The 17,551-nt window shown below is 35.8% G+C and overlaps 1 protein-coding gene across 1 annotated transcript; it reads right to left on the reverse strand.

Annotated features, from left to right (window-relative positions):
• Positions 1–196: 196 nt before the first annotated feature.
• On the reverse strand, positions 197–16,811 carry LOC117406796 (uncharacterized). The gene is made up of 13 exons (XM_059028663.1): positions 16,748–16,811; positions 16,401–16,489; positions 15,171–15,384; positions 11,944–12,008; positions 11,242–11,329; positions 10,952–11,128; positions 9,221–9,339; positions 8,423–8,573; positions 7,186–7,301; positions 6,318–6,459; positions 3,474–3,797; positions 2,329–2,443; positions 197–610 (listed from the first exon to the last, which is right to left on the reverse strand). Exons 6-13 carry the CDS (start codon positions 11,073–11,075, stop codon positions 514–516), a joined length of 1,188 nt encoding a protein of 395 aa, XP_058884646.1. The 5' UTR covers positions 11,076–11,128; positions 11,242–11,329; positions 11,944–12,008; positions 15,171–15,384; positions 16,401–16,489; positions 16,748–16,811; the 3' UTR covers positions 197–513.
• Positions 16,812–17,551: the final 740 nt, after the last annotated feature.

A 17,551-nucleotide genomic window follows, 5' to 3' on the forward strand; every position in this document is an offset into this window, starting at 1 on the left:
ACATTGAAATTCTGAGAATTTTGTTTAGTTCCTCCTCAACAGGCTGGCTAGCCAACCATTGGAGAATGTGGCTACACTGTCTAATCTGATTGGAGGGGAGATTTTCGTTTTTTGTTTTAAGTTCTATTCACAGAAATGAATAAAAGTTTTTATTTGTGATAATTTCTTTTATTGTTTTTTTTTTTAAATGAAAATACAGAATATTTATAGAATATATTAAAAATATATGTTAGGAACTGTTAAAGAATGCTAGTATAAAAATAAATCATTTCACCAATTTCGCTCTCTACAAAAACATACTCTATTTTTTTGTTATAGAAAAAAAAAAGATTTTAAGGCTGTTCAACATCTAAACTGCAAACTAACTAACACAAAATGACAACAAAAAAAAAATCTATAAAATAAAATAACAAAACAAATCTATAATAAATGTCCAGTCAATACTCCTCACATAATATCTAGTTAAAAAGACTCCTGTAAGAAACGGTAAGGTTTTTTTTTTTTTTTTTTTTATCAGTCGAGCCTCTTTATTTCTATTATATCATGTGGCACAATGGGTTTGTACTTCACTGGTGGAGGAGGGGGTTTAAAAGGTGGGGGTGCATCCAGTCTGAAAAAAAATAAATAAAAAAAGAATCATACATGCAGCTCAGAATTGTAAGACGTGATAATACATCTACCACTAAACATATACCACTCTTGGTTTTTTCTGGTCTTTTATTTGGTTCAAAATGCCATGTTATAGTTTGCACTACGCCTGTGAAAGTGGGGTATCGTCAATCTGGGCATTTGGGGGTAATATCTCCCCATTGTCTGGGTAACCTGCACTTTCTGTTTACCTGTATAACCTGCACCTGTCATTGGGTTGCATCTTACTTTATTAATCTTACTATACATTTAAGAATATATCTCAGTGCTGTCAATTCTTTCTTGTTCAACAGCTCTGGTACATTGCTTAAAACAAGTAAGAAAAGGCTTGGTTAATTATGTTTGCATTTAAATTATTTAGAAATTATGTAGAATATGTGCAATACATATTTTCTTTTTAACAAACACTACCTATTTTTGTTGTATTGTGTTTTAACGTGTTCCTAACTGTTACAATTTTAGTGTTTAATGAAAATCAAACACTGAATTCATGGAAAGAGACTTAAAAAGATCAAGTGTCAAGACAACCCAGTCATACAAATCAAATGTACATCCATTTCTGACTTTCTTTTAGTGTTAACAGAAAAAAAAAGTTGTATGACGCAATTCTTGTTCTTTATTATTAGAGAAGTTATTTTTAACTTATTAAGTAACAATACTGTATACCTCTAATTTGTAATCAAAGAGCTAATGTTTAGGCTGTAATACTCAAAATCCAGCACTATTGCAGTTGTAGAGTCTGAACTGATCCCTGGGCTGCATGTGTTGTGGACAGTTCTCTGTATGAAGACACAATTCGTTCTTCTAAAATAAATCATAATACTGCACCAATCGATAATTTAAGGGCATCCCGTTCTATAGTAGCAAAATAAATCCACAATATTAGGCTAAGGGCTTTGTTGCCCAATGGAAGGATCTTTTATTTAGGCCAAAGCTGTCCAACAGATGGCTTTTGAGTTTTATACAGTATGGCTCATTGAGGTTTAATGGGTTTGACTTGCAAGGAGAGTTTGCACCATTTTAATATTGTGTTTAAACATGTGTTTAAACTACTGAAACACTGAGTGTAGTTGCTTCTACAGCCAGCTTTTAAAACGTTTTTTTCTCTAATAATATATGAGATATGATGAGTGTGATATAAAAAAGGATATATATATATATATATATAGTAACACGGCAGGGAGGGGGTTAAAATCTTCCCTGCCAAAAACATGTGCAAATGCACATTTTGTTTAAATTAATTGTTTTATTTGTTTAATTATCACCCGCACCTGGTAGTTATTATCAATTAGTACTAGGTGCAGGGGTATTTAAGATGTGCAGTCAGTCTGCACGGGGCTGCTGAGTAGAAGGAAGCAGAAGAGAGGTGCTCTGCTTCCGAGCAGTCATAAAAGAAGTATGTGCTGTGTTAAACCTGTGTGGTTTTGGTTTATGTTCCGTGGTGCCGGGTAAACGGCTTAGCCGTCCTGCAAGTTAGTCAGGGAATAACCCGTTTAGTAAGTACTCCAAAACGGAGTTAGGTTTTGTTTTGTGTTTGTGTTTATTTTTGTGTTTATTAAAAATAGCACAACCGCGCTTTAAACTCCATTTCCTGTGCCCTGGGTCTGCTTTTAAAGGGGTAAACGAACGACCGTGAGTGCCGGCCGGGGTTACAATATATATATAGTATATCGATATTACCTCTTTTGTTCAATAGATCTTCTGATCATAAAGATGATTATTATTACAAATACCAGCACTATAGGCAGCATGACAAGCCCTGTTAATCTGCCATTCTCTGCATTTTTCACATCACCTGAAAAAATGATAAAAAAAAGTTTGTTAAAAATATATTATTTTAGAATGAGTAATCAAATAAGCACTTAATCTAAGAGCATTACATATAAATCAGCAATATTTTGTGTTTGAAGGTAACAGGATAGATGTCAGGACATCAGAAGGTTTCAGTTGGATCAAGGAGTTTACTACTCTTTTTAGGCTCTCAGTTGAAGCCATCAGAGATACATGTCATCTTGAGCTATCAAAGTGGCTTAAACATTAGGCATAGAACTGAAGCTCCACATCTCCAGGCATCAAAGAAAGAACCTTGTATTACAATCATATCCTGTAAGAAATTTCAAATATGTTTTTCTTAGTTTGATGCCAAGTGATTAATCTACAGTCTTTATCTTTGTTCGGGGTAATTTTTGTATTCATATATACAGTATGAGTTTCTCTTCACAAGTGGTAGCAATTACAGGAAATGCAGTGGAACACGTAGCTTACATATAATCATATATAGCCTAAGTACACATTTTGAAAAAAATATTCATCGCCCACTCGAATATTCATGTCTGGCTATGCCACTGTTAGTACCTGCATTCTCTATCATTCTCTGTACTTGTTTCTTCTTACTTCATTATTTATAAAGACTTATAAAAACATGTATTTTTTTTCAACTGCTGACAAAGCTGTATTACTGAAATAAGTTGGTTTAGGAAATAAGCACTAGGGATGCGCAACTGTAATATCTGCCCCCTCTGCAACTGTGGAAGTTTTGAGTTAAATGAATGAGCAAATCAGTTTCACAGGGGACAGAATTACAGCTGCAAGTCCCTAGAGTACAAACTTCCTCACTTCAGAAATTCATCTTTTTCAGTGGTTGAAAAAATACATTAGTTAATATCTTTTTAAATAATGAAGTAAAACACATACAATAGGACATTTATTTTAACAGATATGGTTTGTTTACTAAAAAGTACATAACTTTTGCTACAAAATATATGTTTTTATTTTTTTCTCCAAAGGTTAATCAACCCACACATAAACTATAATATTATACGTACTTGTATCTGTTGAGTTGTTAATTGGGTTGGTTGTATTAAAATCCCCAGAGTATTGAGAAGTAGTGATTGTGTCAGTATATGAAGCAGGTCCTTCAGTAGAAGAGATTGTGCTGCTGTCCCAGCTTGGCTCTTCATCAGAAGAGTTTGTGAAGGCATGTTCACTTGTTACATCAGGAATATAACTTGTGCTATCAGACCAATTTGTTTCTTGGGTCTGAGAGGTTGTGTTAGTATACCGACTTGTTTCTTCACTTCTCTCCGTGGAATTGGTTGTGTCCTGGGTCACGTCAAGATAAGTGGTTGAATATGAAGGTGTCACACCATCTATAGATAATATACAAATGATTATACATATGTTACAGTGTATAAAAATAGGTTCACATGCAAAGTGAAAGGAAAGTAATATGTTAAGGTAAAACTTTAGAAGAACCAAAGTCATTTAGACCAATGCTAAGGCAGTGCCTTATTAAGTGTGCTGATTCAAACTGTATCTTATACCAGTTAGGAAGGAACTAGCCATAACTTTGTCTGCTTGTCCTAATGTAACAACATGTAACATCTGGCAACTTTTCAAGCAACTAGTGCAGTTACAATGCAGTTTATAATCCATTTAAGTACATTTTAAGTAAGGGGATTCATATGGTGAACATTTCTTTAAAATGTCACCTACAACAATTTTTTTATTAGAATTTTGTAAAATTACAACACTTTACTTGATAAATTAATAGAAAACGTTGCCTGCAATTTTCCTTGTGTTTTGTGGGATTTAGTTCCTTAGAAGTTTACACAGTGTTTAGATAACATTTTTTTTTTTAAATGTGTTTGGTAACAGGTTTTTAATTAATAGGCTCTGTCAGCTATGTTGCTAGCATTAATTTCAGTGAGCTGTTATACATCCACAATCCAGAAGATGGCAGTGCTGTATGTACCGGTAAGTAGTTTAAAATATATTTCTCAGTGAATTTGTGATTGAGTTTTGTGTTTATAGCATTGAGAGTCGCAAACAGCCATTGTATCCTGTATACACAAGGGGAATTACGACAGCTTTTACATCTTAGAAGACCATGGTCTGGCATTTAGCATGACTTGAAGTGTGTAATGGTGCCACCATTGCTTTGAGTGGGTCGTCTTCAGGCACTTAAGGCCAGCAACTGCAGAATAACAAACACTAAGCAGTGCAGACAGTATGTTGTCTTATTATTATTATTATTATTATTATTATTATTATTATTATTATTATTATTATTATTATTTAGCAGATGCCCTTACCCACAGCGACTTAGAGTACAATTAAGAGCAAGATACAAAATATAATTACTTTTTATCTCTTACAACTTTGGTGTGTGCTTTATGTTCTGCTCACTGTAAGCAGTGTTGAGTTATAAAGGGTTTGCTAAGCACCTCTTCACACATAAATGCAGTGCTCTATGTTTCTAATCTCTCTTTGCATGCTTAATTAAGCCTTCTACCTGTTTTATTGGGGAAATGTTTGATAAAGTGCATGACAACACAAAATAAAGAAGACAAAGGTCTACATCAATGGTTTGCTGTATTTTTTCAGCTTAGTGTCCCAGACCACAATAGCTTGTGTCAGACTTGCGATTGACATAAAGGGACTTTTTATCAAACCACAAGGTACAGTGTTGAACACCAATTTCTTGTAAAATGGAAGGGTTTGACCTAATTATCACTCATATACAAAGCAAGCACCGACAAAAGCTGTTACCTGATACTTCGGTTATTTGATTACAAATGCATTTTCTAACAAATTGATTGTCTTAAAAAATATAACCATACAGGATATACAAAAAAGTACATATACTTCTAAACAACTCTTTATTTGAGAAAAGGTTTCTTGTTCTGTAACTTGATTTAGTATTTTCAGATTTTGCCACAGGCACGTGTAGGAGCAGACCTTTGAAAAAGCATCAAATTATAAACTGGGTTTTTGTGTTCAGTTAAAATAACAGAGAAAGTACTGAGCTTCTTTAATTATCCTCAACAATGCAAGTACAGTCTGTCGGATATGTACTGCAATCCTTTGTCAGCTTGTCTGATCCGGTCCTGTGACAAGAATCTTTAAGGGAATTGATAGGAAACAGCAAATGTATCCATACAAATGAGCCGTAGTACCTCCCCAAAACAGAGTTTGTAACGTCCCATTAGTGTCATAATAATAGTCCTAATTTTAACCAGGGAAACAAAGTTTAGATGCCCTTTTACTTTGCATTGTGCTGCATTATGAAGGTCAGGGTGTAAAAAGTAGTATAAGCTTAGTATAAGTATAGTATAGTATAAGAGAAGATGTTCACGTGATCTCATTTTGGAGGATTCCGTCACCATTCACTCACTAGCCCCAGGATTAAATTGGAATTATCCTTATAGCAGCTTTTAAAAAGATACATAACAAAAAAACAGCAGCTATGATAATGATAACTGGTGTTTTTTTTTTCTGTAGTGTTAACATTGATAATTGACCAGTATGGCTTGGACCTGGAAGAGATGGACACACAGACAGCACTGGGGTAAATGAAAGCGCTGCTTGTGTATCTCCAGATGGTAATAAATTAATCAATCTGGAGACGGCATGAGTTTAGCATGGATAGGGAAGTTTAACCTCACCCATGCTGCAAAACAATTAACAGTAAAAACGATATGTTTTTACACACATAAACAATACATTTTAAATAATAATACAACAAATAATATCACACACAGGGGCTTGGTGTGCCAGTCTCCAGATTGATTCAAAGGGCATCAGCTTTGAATACAAACAGGAAACTGTTGCCAGTGACCATTGCCTTTTACTCAATTCTTCTTCAAGCTTATAATGTAATCAGTTACCTTTTTTTAAAGTTACAACAATTTCAGCTTGACTCTGAAGAGATATTCTTGGAATTCCTGCGATCACTGTGTAGATTCCGCTTTTCTCTTTTGTCATCTTTGCAATATCAAGAGTACTGGAATTTGAAACTCTGTAATTATTCTGCCGGAAGAGAAATACAACATTTTACTGTTATGCAATTTTAGTTTTGAAATTGTTCTTTATATTGAACGAGACAAAACAGTGTGGTTGAATGACAGTACATGCAATTGACTATCTACCTTACAGAGGGGAATTTTTATAGACATAATTATGCAAATACCAAAATTGTCAGAATTATCCAATATACAGTATGGTACATGATATTGTCAGCCCTGTTAGAGGAACTGTGTGTATCTCTGTGTAGGATATCAACTCAACAGAACTGGTGAGGGGGTATCACCTTGAATTACACTGTGGTGCCATCTCTTTAGGGCAAACTTCAGTCAAGCAATAAGACTTGATACACTGGCGGATCCTTGATAAAAACTGATGAACACCCAGGCACAGGGGTTTGGTACTATTTATTATTATTATTTATTTCTTAGCAGACGCCCTTATCCAGGGCGACTTACAGTTGTTACAAGATATCACATTATTTTTTACATACAATTACCCATTTATACAGTTGGGTTTTTACTGGAGCAATCTAGGTAAAGCACCTTGCTCAAGGGTACAGCAGCAGTGTCCCCCACTAGGGATTGAACCCACGACCCTCCGGTCAGGAGCCCAGAGCCCTAACCAATACTCCACACTGCTGCCCATACTATCTGTCTTAAAATACATTTTTACACAAAGGTAGGTAGAAAATCAATACTATACATTCAGTTTGTGGAATTATAATATTACCTGTATCCACGTGTACTCTGGAGATTCTGAAGCATTTGAGAAGCATTTAATCTGTACATGACTGTAGGCTTCAATCTCAACTGGACTACTACGATCACATTGAATGATATCTATGTCTAGAGAGCAAAACAAAAATGAAATAAGGTTTTGGCATTCATGAAACCTTTCTCTTTATTCAAAGAGGATATGGATTATTATTGTGTTGCCCAACACTCCCAAACTTTACAGAACATTTGCACATACTCTTTGAGTAAAGTTTTATGAGTAAGGAGAGTTAGGTTGTGCAGAGGGTTACTCACTAGCCTTTCATGCTTTTCACCTCTTGACACCTAGGTCTGACACTTGGTCAAATGAGTTTTGGAAGTCTTGGTAATATTACTAAGAGACTTCCGTTCACATTAGTCGCACAACCACTGTACAATTCAACACAGCGCAAGACTGAAAGGCAAAGGGTGTTCAGATTCAGGATTTAGGTTCATTTGCAGAGCTGTGAGGGGAAGCATTCATGTATACTGTGCTTTCTCATTTTGCTTTAATGAACCCTAGCTTCAACGTTTTAATTAGGAAAACTTGAAATATAAAAAAAAGTTGGTTCATGTATTACAGCATTTTGACTTGTTTTGTTCTGGAACCACAACTCGCCTTCAGAAGCACTCAGTGCTGCCTCTGATATACATCTGAGAGGCAGTCAAGCACTTCAACAGCTAACCCAGCCGGGGAAAAGACTGTAAACTCAACATGTACAGCAGAGACTGGAAAGAATATTGGCTTGAATATTATTGGTAGCTGCCATTGATTAAAGGTTGATGGGGGAGTTAACTCACTAATCCAGTCTCTGCTTTACTGTTGAAAAGGTGTACCTGCAAATCACATGGTATATTTGCAGCTGTATTTGAAGAGTTTCCAGCCTGAAACAACAGGGTATCTTTACATTCTTGTCTGTGACTCGCATCGAATACATTTCTTTAGAAACTCTAGATTACATTGATGCTTAATTAATGCTACATGACATGTGTCATATTACCTTACAATATGCACGAATTTGTGTAAACAGAATTACAATTATTTTCACATATTTGTACCAGCATTAATAATATCTAATGATACATTAATAAATCTTTACTTGGTTGCATCCTCTAAATGTTCCAAAAAAAATAAACCGTTATGTTTCAACTATTACTATTATGACTCAACATATTATATTATATTTATAAATTAATACAATAGCAATACTTACAGTTAACTAGAACTGGTATTGTGATGTTCAGTTCTTTAAAATAATCAAAGTTTGACCATTCAGGCTTGCAAACATATACATCACTTTGGTGTCTTGTTATTTGTCTCAAATTCAACTTGCCATCTTTACTGCTGTAGATTCTAGATGTATTCTGGAAGTAAAGAAAACAAAAGTAAACACAGTCAAATAAATGATGTTATTTAATGTTAATATATATTACTAATCTTAATTCTGACCGGTTGCGAGATTTTTTCAGATACCTTTTATCTATTGCACTGTGTTACTGGAAGCCAAAGAAATTGCTTAAGAAATCATGTGATATTGTAACTTTTCGACTCTGGGGCTTCACCTGTGCCTATACTTTAGCATGAAGAAATCATGTGATAATGTAACTTTTAGACTCTGGGTCTTCACCTGCGCCTGTACTTTAGCATGAAGCAGGTGGAGACAACAGAGTTGAAAGGTCACAATATCACACGATTACCCAAGAACCAGCATTTATGGGCCGTTCACAATGATTGCTCACATCTTTAAAAGTGAGGGATGGACAAACAAATATTTAAACAGCATTTGCAGTATCGTAGATTAAATATCCATAATTATTCAAATGTAATTGCGCATGTTGTTCCATAGTTATTAGACTACAAATATTTAACAACGTGTAAAAACGGTGTAATTGCAAAGTACATTAACTGTCTAAAAACTTTTTGTAATTGAACATGTAGTTGCATTGTAACTACACTGCAATTTGTTCAATAACTATGTTATAATGCTGTAATTAACTGTTTTATGTCTTACTTTGTTTGACCAAAACACATATTGATCTGCTGGAAGGTTGCTCTTGCATTGGATTTGTACATCGTCCCCTTCTTTTATAAAAGTTGTCGGTTGTGTTATTTCTATGGATAGATCAGGAGCTGAAAAAAGAGTGTTTGTTTAGTGTCTTTATATTCATAGACTGTATAAACAGCATAAACAATAAATAGAAAATTGGATTAGAGGGTTACTTTAACCTGATTGGTCCGTACGAGGTCCCTAATCTCTTGAATGTTGCCTTCAAACTATGTTTAATCACTGTTCCAAATAAATCCACCGGAAAATACGTTAATACAGTATTCATGCATGTCATTTTTTTCTGCTCTAGATTATGCCGTCTGAATGTTGTCTGCCAATGAAGACTGGGTCTGCTTCCTTGCAGTCCTATATACGTTCAATCTATCTATTTAAATGTATTAATTTATTTCAGCTCTCATAATAACAACACAGGTGTGGTGCTCTCTTCTCTTAAAGTCAGGAAGTAGGCTTTGAATAAACTTTATGAACACACTGTGAACAAGCTACTGAACAAACAGCAGGATCAGTATTAACACATGTAGACGACTAGATACTTTCAATTACTAAAATGTGTTTTTATTTTTATTTCGCATTTTTATTTTACATTTTAGGATCTAAAAGTAACTTAAATGCTGATATGTGTAGAAATACACAAACCTGCACTAAAATCCTAATTAAATAAAATGTTACTGGTACTCTTTTCTTTTACATGTTTTACAAACAGTTCACAAGCCATGTTCCCTTTTGTTTATGAGGTACCTGAACTGAAGAACAGCTCCATGTAAGTAGAAGATTTTTATTTAGTATTGAGGTATTACTTAGGCTATTGGAAATACCCACGAAGCGTCATAGTCCACCGCTGGGGATAATGAAGTCTAAAGGCTACCAGACCACAGATGGAATTCTGAGTAAACCACATTACTCATGGAATATAGACGTTTTATATTCATTAGCAACCAGTGCTGCATAAAATCTCGAAAGAAAATGTTGTTTTGAACAAAAGAGTCACTCTGTACAGCATTCAAATTCATATACATTCAGCTTACATGACTTCTGTGCTCATATTTGGGCTGCATTCCATATAGCAAGAGAAGGCGCAAGCACATTTGAGCCTCTAGGTAACATCTGCTTCCCTTTACTTCCTTCCCCCTCAGAGTTAACATAGACTAAATACCTGACATATACACCCGACACAAGATAATATAAACCACAGAATGTTCCAGGCACCAAGCAAAGTATGTGTTACAGTATGTTCTTCTTGACACGTACACACTTGTATGAATTGACACAACCGGGTGCGCGACAATTCCTTCCCCAACATCTTGTCATAATATAAATATGTGTGTGCACTTTTAAGATGTTGACTGTGTAACCACATATACATTGTTGATTGTTCACTTCAACCAGCTTGTGTTGTTGATGAGATGTTTTTAGTGGTTCACCAGCAGAGGGGGGAGGGGGGCTTTATGAATGTTACACTTCAGTTTTTGGTAATAGACAGTTTTCTTTTTTTGTGAAGTTAACCAGAATGAGATGCAAAAGCGACAGTAGTTAATGTGTGGGAACGAATTGTCATGGACCTGAAATAACCACTATGTTGTTGTTTGTACTAGTTTTGGAAAATACACTTCTAAAATACTTTTATACATCATACAAGGTGTTGTAACTAAGAATCCACAACTGGTATTTACTTACAAGCAAGGACAATCGTTGTTTCAGACTGGATCTGCAATGTTTTATTCTGATGAATAAACACACTTTGACACCACAAGGACTGATTTGCCTTTGACTGGTTAACAAGTAAGTGCAAAGTAGTCATCACTTGGTACTGTCCTTCAACATCTCTGGACACTTCAGATTGTATCGAAGCTCCTGAATTGAATAGCAACAATGAAATACTGTTAGATTTACACGAGACAAAGACATTATCCATGAACAGAACATGATTTAATAAAAATGGGATAATACTTAAATAGACAAAGTACCTCTTTCTTTATCCTGTAGAGCTTGTCCATTTATGTACCATGTGACCTTTGGTTTGGGAAATGCATTCCTAATAAGACAAGTGGCATTCTAAAAAAAATAATATATATATATTTTTCAGAGGACATTTTCACAAATATGCATTGACTGTAACCTGTAAGATTTTGCAGTGCTACAGAAACTGAATGTGTACTTAAGCTTTCAGTTCTGTGGCTCTGTACGACTTATTGTGGTAAGACTTTATATTAAGGCACTGTTTATTAATGGTTTATAAATGTATAACAGATGCGTAATAACTATGTTATATAGTGTTAATAAAGCATTGTAGATGGTGTATAACCATGCAATAGCCATAGACGGAATTACATTTAAACACCCCAAAGTACAATAGGTGGCTAAAAACTGTCCCCTTTATAAAACTAATTGTATATATATATATATGAGCTATATTGTTCAAACAAAGTGTGCTCTATAGTTCAGACAAATAATGTTCTGCATACTGAATTTATAAAAAATAATCCTGATTTGAACTGCAGGGCTGCAGTGAAGACCTGGAGCACTGTGATTATCTGTTGTCACATGGTCCAGAGAAAGTGCAGGCCTACAGTGTGTTGTGGGCCCAAATAGTAATATTATGACTGAAACTTCAGCCTACTGCATTTCTTTCCACATCAAATTTCTTTCCATATCACTAAAATACTTACTATCCTTAAAGTATGGAGATTATTATATTGGTAATTGAAAGTTGTTTCAGGTTTTGTTGCTTGGCCTACAAAAATGAGAAGGCAAAAATATTATTTTGGCACAATAAAGCATGCTTTACTTTCCATGTAATACGTTTTAGCCAAATACATCGTGAAATATAATAAATGATTTAAAAATGATAATAAATGAAAGTCAAAGATCTGTCCTGGTTTTGCAGCTGTACAATCATTAGTGAGCAGAGGTGGGACATAAATATGCTAGGGTAAGCGGTGTAAGAATAGCTGAATTTCACATGATATTGCTAATATTCTAGACTGTTATTGAGAATTATATTGAGGACTTCAAAGCAATATTTAGAATTTGAATTTTTACAAATTAAAACAAAAAAATGTCATCAGACTGTTTAGTTACAAATCCATTTTCAAGAAGAACTTTTTCAGAAAAAATGGAGATTGTTAAAAATTTAGGTTGTCAGTTTTTGGAAGGAAAAAAAAACAAGGTCAGCTACAGACCTGCCAAGTCTCTCGTCAGGAGACTCTCAATATAGAGGCGTGAGCTCCCGTCTCCCAGTGAGACTCAAGATAATTTACATTGCCAATTGTAATGGATTATTACCAACCCCTTGAGGTCCTATGTCGGACGAGGTCCAACATTCAAATTTTTCCTTTCCGGTCTGATGTCGGACCCTGTCCCTAGTCGTTTTTTCTCCGGAAAAAGCAGAGAGGATAGCTTTCAAATGCCGAGAGAAGCCAGAAAAAAACGGAGGATACTACTATAGAATTTTGAGTACCCGAGGTTCTAAATTTGCAGGACTTGTATGGTTTTGTACAGTGCAAATAAGTAGGTTTTTCTTAGCAAAATTCAAATTCAGTATAAAAGAAAAAAAGAAATGTAGCAATGCCAGAATATTTGTTCAAGATACTATAAAATTAAATCCTAATCTATCAAACAAATAATTTTAACAGTGATGTCATTATGCAAATACTGAGAAGACAAGAGTGCTTGCATACATAAAGTTGTGTCTGATATTAATTATAACATCACATTCAGCAATAAAATGAGCTTAAGTGGGCTGACAAGATGGAGAGAGTTTAGCTGCGTGAGTTGTCAGCACATCATAACCAGTGTGTAGTTCAGAGGGCTGCAGCTGTTGGGCTGTCCCTTATGGAACAAACATATATTTTTAATATATGGTAGAAAAGTATGATCCTTATACTTTTCATATATAGAAATTGGCCCCTTTTTTATATATTTAAAATATATGGGATATATTTAAAATATATTTTAGTCTGTAATCCATATATTTATATACTAATAGTGCACCATATATTTTCAACATATAAAATAAATATATGGATTACAGACTAATATATATATATATATATATATATATATATATATATATATATATATATATATATATATATATATGTAAAAGGGGCCAATTTTATATATATGAAAAATATAAGGATCATGCTTTTCTACCATATATACAAAATATGTTTTTTCAATAAGGGGTTCTGACTTATACACAAGGATATGCATTTGACTTCTTTTAATGTGACTGGCCACCTGCTAGGCTCCTTGCAAACCACACAGCCCTGAACTCGACACAACCCACACTGTCTGAAATAAGCCCTGAAGTATCCCACTTACTTCAGATGCAAACGTCAAATGCTTTAAGTACACCAGAACGGATATTTGGGGTTTATGGTTGTCAGGTTTTATTTCTGAGTGCTCCGCCTGCGTTTAATGCTGTAATTAGTGTCATTAAACCATCTCAGTTTCTTAAGTTAATCATGGAAAATGATAATGACAAAATAAGCTCAACTATTTTTTTACCTATACATTTCTAAAACCACAGTAATGATCGCTTTACCCTCGCTGCTTGGAGGTTGTAGCTACAACACTGTTTCATCAAACAAAGACTTCACCCTCGCTAAACCAGTCAAATAAAATGAATAATGATTGTGATGATTAATTATGTGTTTGCATTATAACAGCATGTGAACAGGATGGCTTGTGGTGACGTCAGACCAGGAAGAGACCGGACACAGTACATAGGACCCTTTGCAGTCCTATGTCGGACCAGGTCCGACATTACAATTTTCCCTTTCCGGTCCGATGTCGGACCCTGTCCGACGTCATCAAAAAGATTTAAAACACAGGTCTCTAGTCGTTTTTTCTCTGGAAAAAGTTAAGAAAACCATTCAATGGCCTAGTGAGACCGTTAGGAGCCGAGAGAAGCCGAAAAAAATGGGGCGGATCTGACCAATACCGAGATAACACGGACATAAACAAACAAGATAGCTGCTTCTGCATCCAACGCTGAAAGAATATCACAGACATTTGCAGAGCTTTTTGAGATGTTATAGTAATAAAATAATGACTTGAATCAAGAGTGATCTGGAGATGATTTATCAGTATGCATGACTATAAAGAGGTATGTGAAAAATACAGCGAACAAGGGGTGGGACGGGGCTGGAGATGCAGTACTGAGTGTCCTGTTTTTATTTGTTTATTTAGCAGATGCCTTTATCCAAGGTGACTTACAGAGACTAGGCTGTGTGAACTATGCATCAGCTGCAGAGTCACTTACAATTACATCTCACCCGAAAGACGGAGCACAAGGAGGTTAAGTGACTTGCTCAGGTTCACACAATGAGTCAGTGGCTGAGGTGGGATTTGAACCAGGGACCTCCTGGTTACAAGCCTGTTTCTTTAACCACTGGACCACACAGCCTAAAATACATTTAAACAGTGTGTCTAAAATAAACTGTGCGTGTGAAAATAAATTGGACCTGACGCGCCAGAGACGCGCTGAATAAATGGACCGCAAAGGGTTAATAATAAATAAAAAGTTTAAACAAAACACTGTCACAAAACTGACAAAATGGCACAGTGGCCAAAATAAACAGACAAACTAGTACGGGTGCTGGTGTAAAACCAGCATGGGTAGCAATTGTTTTCTAGACAGCCTAAGCTGTGGGTTTTTGTTTGTGTGACTTTCTCCAGATTCGCAATAAATTAATCAATCTGGAGACGGTCACATTGTTTAGCATGGATGGGGAATTTTAACACCAAACCATACATTTAAAGTGCCTTGGTCATTTTTGATGGCTGAATATGCCCCTGATTATTAAACACCTTTTAAAAGGGCTTGCAATAAGTTACGTAACAAAGAAAAGATAGTGTGACAACATGGATAAAGAAATGTAAGACTTACCAAAGACTTTAACTCTGGAAATGCTCTTGAGACGTCTATAAGGTGACTTGATCCTACAAATGAATACTCTTTCATGGTCAGCAGTTTTTGCTGGCTTGACAATGAGTGAATAATGGCTGTCCAGTTGGTAACGACCTTTATATGTTGGAGAGTTGCTATCAATCTTGTTCGTTCCGTTGGATGTTACGATTGATTCTTCAGTTCCATTGCCTTGCTAAAACAACACAATGTCACAATGTCAAAAAAGTGGCTGTCTGGCTGCATAATCCCTGTTCCAGGTGTATGCGTTAAAGAATTTGGCACCTACTGTAAGATTAAAATAATGTGTTAATTCAAAGACTATGGGCTATATTCCCAAAACTTGGGGAAAAAAGTAATGCTTTGTTTTTGTAAGCTGTTCAAATAAATTAAATCAAACCCTAGTTTGAATTGTTTTAGCGTGGGTTAGAAGTTTATTCAAAATTGCAATGCAATTTTTAGACTAAGAGAGTATTTACAAAACACAATAAGAATTCTGGCTACTTTAGAATGTAACCAGACTTGGATCCAACCTGTGAAAGATATAAGCAGGCTCTCCTCTGCCTTATTCACATGTACTATGTACTTCACCAGGCTGGCCTGATTCTGGACCCTGAGACTTCAGATCCTACAATACCATAAGCAATACCACTTTGTCCAAAGCACTGCCAGAAGCCCAAGCCTTTACTGCTTTGCTGGTAAGAGGCTTGTCTTGTATACCTGTAAGCAAGCTACTCAACCCTAATATATTCATTGGATTAAAGATTTAAATCTACAGAAAATAAAATGTTCTCTTCATGGGCCTACAGATAACATCTTCTCTATGTGGCAGCCTTTTGTCCTATATTGATGGACTCAACCTGCATGACATCGTTCTCACTTGATGACTAATTATGACTTGGGACACAGATGGCTTCCTTTTCAAGGTGCATCTGCCATTTACTTGCATGTAAAAAATAGTACAATTCATTTTATTCTTTATATTACTATTATTTCAAGAGGCAGGAGCCAGGCCTGCATAAGGGACTACTGAATAAAGACAAAGTGCTTGTGACTTAGTAATAGAATAGGGGTTTCCCCTTGACTACTCGGAGAACTGCCCACGTGGAGGTGAGGCCGAACCGATCGACCTCCAAGGCTGGGAAGCGAGGACTTCCCCCTCGGGGAAACTAAGGAAGGATAGGAGGATGAACCAAGGTCTCCCTGGCTTACTGAGTCATCTAGTCGAGAGAGGTCAGACTCGGCTGATGCTCCGAGGCTGCGTTGAGAGCCTCGCGATCTACGCAGGGAGAACAAAAGTGCTGGAAAAGAGAATAAGAAATCAACACATAAAGAGGTTGTGGCAGGATGGCTGTAGTGGTGACGTCACGGACCAGGAAGCAGTACGGACATACAGGAAAATGCAGGGCTTAAACTGCCGTAGCAGTGTATTTATTAAATGAAAAAAAGTAAAACAAACAAAGCACTTTTCAATATAAAACAAAACGGCACGAGAGCCAAACAAAAGGATTTCAAAACATAACACAGGAAGAAACAAATCAAATGAAATGAGTACCTACTCGGGTTCTCAAGGGTAGATAGCAATCGTTCTACAAAACACTCTTTCGGCTTCTCCAGCTCTCTCCTAACTACACTCCACTCCTACCCTTGTGGAGCTGGGTTCTTATATAGCAGGTGGCTAGGAGTTAATTACACAATTGGCAATCACTTAACTCCTAGCCACCTGTCACATTCCACAATCGTTCAGTTAGGATGGGGAGTTAACCCCATCCTTGCCAACTAACCCAAAATAATGCAGTTCATCATAATATTTACTTAAATACACATACCCAAATCATAACAATAATAACAACAAATCACAGTAATAAAGCCAATACATATAGTTATATTATCAAAACAAAACAGCCATAATTATAATACAAATAATATAGTTTATTATTTGGAGGACACCTTTATCCAAGGAGACTTACAGACACTAGGGTGTGTGAACTATGCATCAGCTGCAGAGTCACTTACAGCAACATCTCACCCGAAAGACAGAGCACAAGGAGGTTAAGTGACTTGCTTAGGGTTACACAATGAGTCAGTGGCTGAGGTGGGATTTGAACTGGGGACCTCCTGGTTATAAGCCTGTTTCTTTAACCACTGGACCACACAGCCTCCTGTGCACGTTTATACAATGGGACAGGGCTCCCCGTCACAGAAGACCAGTGAAGAAGTTGCATAATTAGAAGGGAAGAGGAACAGCCTTTATTAATAATATGAACAGTAGATTGATTATCACAAGAAATGGGCCCCAAAGATAGACTACAATGACAATAGGGAATACTTCAAGTAATGCTGTGGTTTAAGCTGAGGGGGAA

This window comes from Acipenser ruthenus, chromosome 8, assembly GCF_902713425.1.
Source record: "Acipenser ruthenus chromosome 8, fAciRut3.2 maternal haplotype, whole genome shotgun sequence".
Lineage (NCBI taxonomy): Eukaryota > Metazoa > Chordata > Actinopteri > Acipenseriformes > Acipenseridae > Acipenser > Acipenser ruthenus.